General features: G+C 33.3%; 1 protein-coding gene across 1 annotated transcript; it reads right to left on the bottom strand.

The window, feature by feature from the left end:
- Positions 1-270: 270 nt before the first annotated feature.
- On the bottom strand, positions 271-1,984 carry LOC149093376 (uncharacterized). Its single transcript, XM_089268630.1, has 2 exons — positions 1,835-1,984; positions 271-1,637 (listed from the first exon to the last, which is right to left on the bottom strand). The coding sequence occupies exons 1-2, from the start codon at positions 1,835-1,837 to the stop codon at positions 441-443; spliced, it is 1,200 nt and encodes a 399-aa protein (XP_089124756.1). The 5' UTR covers positions 1,838-1,984; the 3' UTR covers positions 271-440.
- Between the last annotated feature and the right edge of the window lie 4,105 nt (positions 1,985-6,089).

A 6,089-nucleotide genomic window follows, 5' to 3' on the forward strand; every position in this document is an offset into this window, starting at 1 on the left:
ACACCGAAGTCTCATTCAGAGTGGTTCTTTAAAGAATTTCCTGAAAGATCTACCCATAGGGACGCCAATAAACCTGACACCTTTTCGCAAGAATATGGCTGACCCAGAAAAATATATTTGTCTACACAAATTGTAAGCAGAAAGTCAAATGTAAAAAGCCGAAAATGGCTTTCAGAATTGTAACAATACCGACCCTTATCATTTTCATTAAATTCAATATTTCATAAAATGTTTAATTAATTTTAATTTAAATAACTAATGAGTCAAAAATACAAATAATAACTTGGAAGTCGATAACAATGGAAAGGTAAGTAGGTAACATCAAAGGTAAGAAAAACGTAAACTTAATTAAATTTAAATCAAACAGGACAACAAAATAGATTGTAATGAGGAGAGAAAAAAGATTTCAGTGGAGATGAAACACAATATTGAAGCAACAGCTAATCAAGAATTATGTAGTTGTAAGCGTAATTTGTAATGGAGACATAGTACCGGAGTTGTTTGAGGTATTCCTCACACTCCTTCTTATCCACAGCTCTATGGCCTTCCTTGCCACAGGAAGCACATTTGAACTTGGCAGTATTCAGCTTGTTAGGGCAGAATTCAGTTCGGTGGTAATCTGCACAAATTTTACACACAGATTGGGATGCACATTCAGTGCGTAAATGAGAAAACCGGAGACATCTGTTACATTTAATTAAAGTAAAGTAATCAACCGCTTTCAGCGTAGTGCACTTATAAAGAAGGCGTCCTCTTCTGATTTCAAGTTCCTCCCTAATCGCCGGAGAAACTCTGAGTACAACATTTTTACTGGCGGTACCCGCAGCCGGGAAGCTCTTGTGAAATATAATTTTGTCATCAGAGTTGAAATTGTTGAATTTACGAAGGTCCCTGATAAATTCGTCAGTCTCAACTGACTGAGGAACTCTCAGTAACATGATCATGGGATCGAGCAATTCAGGAACATATGGTTCAACCTCAGGGAAAAGGTTCTTTACCTCCTGTATAAAGAGTTTTTCTTGAGCAGAATTTGTTAATTTTGTGAGGATCTTGTCTCCAGATGCTCTCAGGCTGGTAATTTCAGCAGTTATCTTCATGTTAATTTTATTTAATTCAATTTTATCTTTCAATTCTATGGCACCGTTTTCATCAGTAGAGTTAATGAAGACAACAGGCTCCCGTAGGGAAGAGGTCCACTTAAGCCATTTGTCAGGGATGGCCGTATCCTCTGGCATAAAGGTTTTTTGAATTTTTGCTGCCGCGTTGAATGAATCACTTGTGCTAAAATTATGTTGATTAGTGGGTTTCCTCTTCTTGCCCAAAGCGTGTGCTCTCCGAATGATGATGTCATCTAACGCTTCCTTGAGAGAAGGCAAGTCCACATCAGCTTGTGAGGCATTTTCTAAAATTCCTTTAACAGCGTGACAGATTCGCTTTTTCTTTTTGTCATCCATGATGGTCATAGCAAGCTCATCATTCCTCATGATAGCGATAGCTTCCTTAACCAGCGTTTTTTGATGTTCAAAGGGTGTAGCTTTGATCTTGATCATATTTGGGTTCCCTTTGTAAAGGAATTTTAATAAATTTTCCATAGACTGCTTTGCCTGTTCCAAGTTAACTGCTTGGCTTGATTCACCCTGAAATTTAATTAAATTAATCAGTTTGGGTAATTAGTGTGGTTTATGGTTCAATAATTTATGATTCAAATTTTATGATACAAGTGGTGTTTGGTACTGGTTAGGTTAAATAGGATGCCTAGTCTCTCAGAAAACGTGGAATTTACATGTTAAAAGATCCTAGTCGCCCACGTGGCTGTGAGGGGATTAGTACTTACCATTTTTTTAATTTAATTATAGTCGTTAATCACAAGGAAATGTTTTAACTAGTTGCCTGGCAGGATAATGACTAGAATAGGACACTTTTAATTAAATTAGATGATTAATTGATCAAACAATCAAAATTAATTCAGGAGCTCAAGAAAGAAGACACGATGAATTGGTTCATGAATGATACTGCCATCTATTGTTTTTTATGTTAACCTTTTCCTTCAGCATTCAACAAACCATTTAATGGTATAGATAAACTGTCCAAAAAACTGAATAGTTTACGAGTTGATTAAAAGTAGACAAAGTGATTGTTCAACTGTTTGTTATTGTACATTTTATTGGCAACTACAAAGGTAACACATTTAATGGTTAAATGTAAAGACGACAATTTAATTATGTACATTTAATGTTTTGTTTATTTACATTGAACGGGACAAAATGTAAAGTAAACGTTGTATGGCTTAATTGTTGTGTTACAGTCGTTCTTTTCGAAATTTCACATCGTGGGATAAGTTTTTTTGCTTTTAACCCTAAATTTTAATTGAAATTACACCACTCAGTGCAGGGTAACCACTAGGTTACCTTAATGGGTATTTCTTATACACTGCACTGGTTACCTGCACTGGTTACCAGCACAGTTTTTTATCAATCACAGATAAGATTATTGATAAAACAAAGACTTAAAATTTTTTGATTTTGATCAAAATTGAATTAAATTGAATTGCTCTCAACGAGCTTTGGGTCACAGCTTATTTGAGTGTAACCATCATCATTGTACAATTACTGAGTCATATGGAAATTCACATTTGAAACTAATTAATTAATTAATAATTTAATTTAATAGAAAAAGAGCGAATGAACTGGTCAAAAATTGAAAGGAAATCAGAAATTAGTTTAGTTTCTATTGTTTTTGTGATTTTTTATCTTTGAATTTGTGATTTTTTGCTTTAATTTTGTGTTGGCTATCTTTTACTTTCGTAGTGTAAATCTTTTAAACCACTATCACTCGAAGTTATGAGATAAAACCCTCGGGCTCCGCCCTCGGGTTTAATTCTCATAACTTCTCGTGGTAGTGGTTTAATCTATTCATACATAATGTATGATAGCTTTGTTTACATCTTTGCAAATCTTACAGTAATATAGATTAGTTAATTCAATTAATCAATTGGAATTTTGGGGTTATTGTTTAATGCAATTGATAAATTATATTTTTAATGTCCTCTTGTAGTGGATTCACTATCAAACAGGTATGTTTCTGTTAAGAATAGCTTGTATTTTTATATACTGAACTAATGTTGGTTTTTCTTTTGAATTGTGTAGAAAATATCATAAATTTTTTCAAAACTTGCATCATCATTGTTAACAACATTTCAAAACGCCATTTCCATCAATTATCATAGTTTGTATCATCGTATCAAAATCTATTTACTTCTTGATTCATGGGGTAGCCACAAGGATCCAATGGCCATTACAGTGGATATTTTCGTGTGTTTATTAAGATCTTTCCCAGCTGCTCATAGCATGATACTCAAAAAATGGAAAATTAACTACTCTGACCGTTGCCATTATTATCCAGCTGAAAAATTCAATAAAATTTATAGTTTGCTCCTGCAATGTAGCGCACAGTTTTGCTTATATATACTCTAAAAAGCACTGCGTAGGGAAATGACTCAAGGTTAGTGGAAAGAAAAGCGTTAAAATTCAAAGTTGAGCAACATAAATGGGCTCTAACGAAGGCTAAGCTTTCTTGTTCTTTTTTTGTTTCCTGTTATTTGCCTCCATGTTTAGCGGGCGTTTTTCTTCATTTTACGTCTTCATGCATGGATAACTCACGAACGATTAGTGCTACAGACCTAAGACTTGAACAATTATTAGTTCAAACGCTCAAGGTTATTCAAAGTCAATTCTTTATTTGACTTCTAATTGACATTGGAAGTTCATTTTCTGAAATCGAAAATCGCATGTGCATAACTCATACTGGCTAAAGAAAATGACTGATACCATAACATTGTGTTATGGTATCAGTCATATTCAATCGTATTAAGGAAAAATTCATTTATCTTTCCAGTTAAATGCGCAATTAACATGGGATCAGCACTATGGAATCAGAAAAATTTAGATTTCGATTTCAGAAAATGACCTTGCAATGTCAGTTGAAGGTCAAATGAAGAATTAACCTTGAATAACCTTGAGCGTTTGAAATAATGGTTGTTCTATCTCATGGTTTAAGTCTTAGGGCTCTAGCATTGAGTGTTCGTGAGTTATGCCTGCATGATGGCGTAAAATAGAAAAAACGCCCGTTATGTAGACGAATGTGTTTGAGTAGCAACAAGCGTATTGTTTCTTTATTGGCAAAATTTCTTTCTCTTACTGGTCAAAATAGTAATAACATGATAAGCAAACTAAAATACAAAAATTCATAAATACACAGATTTGAACGAAGAAATGGAACACGACAAGAAAGAACTTCAATATCTCAGCAAACAAATTAACGGCTATCAGCTAGGTTTTAGTCGGCTATAAGAAGCTAAATTTCCAACTCCTATTTATACAACTCCAGATAAAAAATTTTGATTATTTTTCCATTTCATTTCTTTTTTTATTTGTTATTTATACTTTAGGTGTATATACTTTCAAGTTAGTTGAAAATTTACAGAAAAATTTCATGGAAGTTACAAGTGTTTTGCCCTGAAATGATGTTTAATTCATTATTTGAATATGAATACATTTGTATACACTAACTTTGGGCATTTGAAAAATCGAGCTTCCAGCTATCACTGTACCATCAAAACAATTCAAGGGTTATTGGATAACCTAAAAGAGTTTACAAAATATGATGATGCTGTCTCGGAAATCGGAAACAAATCCTGATTAGCTTGCCCTAAGAAAATATTGATCCCTAAAATCAGAAATACATATTTCCCAAAATAATAATCATTTTCATTTTTTTAAAAGAGTAAAAATGTAACAAATAAATACTAATGAAAGAGCATTTCACAATCAAAAGATTACCAAGATGGTAACTTTAAAAGTTTGTCAGAAGAAAAATGCTAAAAATTTCTTACAATTACCTGATGAGATTGCTGCACGAGTATGATCGTTTATTGGATTTATATTAGTATTTATCTCTAATCTAAGCACAATCGAATTTCATGGAAAGTGCGCTGCGTAATATTTTTTTAATTATCTTATCAGAATGAGCCTGTATTACCTAAATAAATTCTTATATTTCTGCCAGATAAGTAATACTTTTCAAGATCACTACTTTTCTCGATTAGAAGTCTTTTTGGCCCTCATATCAAATCTGATTGAAATTCATTTATCAGTTTGCATTAGGAAAATGATTAGTATTGTTTAGTCATTACTAATGACTCATTAGTTGAGAATATTCATTCTTTCATGATTGTAATCAATACTAATCGCGTATTTATCTCATAAATCATGAGCTAAATTAAGCTTCAATTAATCTGCATGATTAGTGAACGTTTTCCCAAAGTATCTAGTGCTCAGCGAGTGCTCATAATTTTGCCTCCAATTTCCATGTTCAGATGAAAAAGTCTGAGTTTTTCACATATCGATAATTCTGCTTAAATCAGTACATTTTTTCATTATTTTGTGACGACTTGTAATAACAAGGCAAAGAACATGCTTTTGTCAACTATTCTATGTACTTTAATTGTGTCTCAATTAACAACAACAACTACAACAATATGGAAAAAATGTTTCGATTCAGATAATGATCCTTGTCCATTGCAAACATTACGATTTACAACCCGTTCCACGATCGGAGCAGAAGGCGCGAATCCAGATTGTAGATTAACTACTCGACCAACTATTAATGGTAACCTAATCTTTGCTAAGGTAGAATGGCCCGAATGCAACGATTCTCCATTCATGCAGATTGCTGTTAATGAAAACACTTTAGAACTTTTATATACTTGTGGTCCTGTAGTTAAATCACCGATTATCAATGATACTGTCAATGGAGTGTTTCTCTATTATAGAATCTATCCAAAGATAAATGGAACTTCGATTTATATCGATGATGAATTATATTGCTCCTGGTCACTGGATATGAACAACTCTTCATTTCCTTTTCAACTGATTGATCAACCTCAATATTACATCTCAGACCGTGGATACCAAATCTATTACAACTTAACCCAGACTGTGCCTATTGCTCAAGCCAACTATGCTCAGCTACCAGCAAGTGCTGGACAGTTTGTTGATGGTTATCCATACAAAGCTATTGGCTCGGAAAAG

Source organism: Tetranychus urticae, chromosome 3 (genome assembly GCF_039701765.1).
Source record: "Tetranychus urticae isolate SD_2017Ah chromosome 3, NJAU_TeUrti_SD_1.0, whole genome shotgun sequence".
NCBI lineage: Eukaryota > Metazoa > Arthropoda > Arachnida > Trombidiformes > Tetranychidae > Tetranychus > Tetranychus urticae.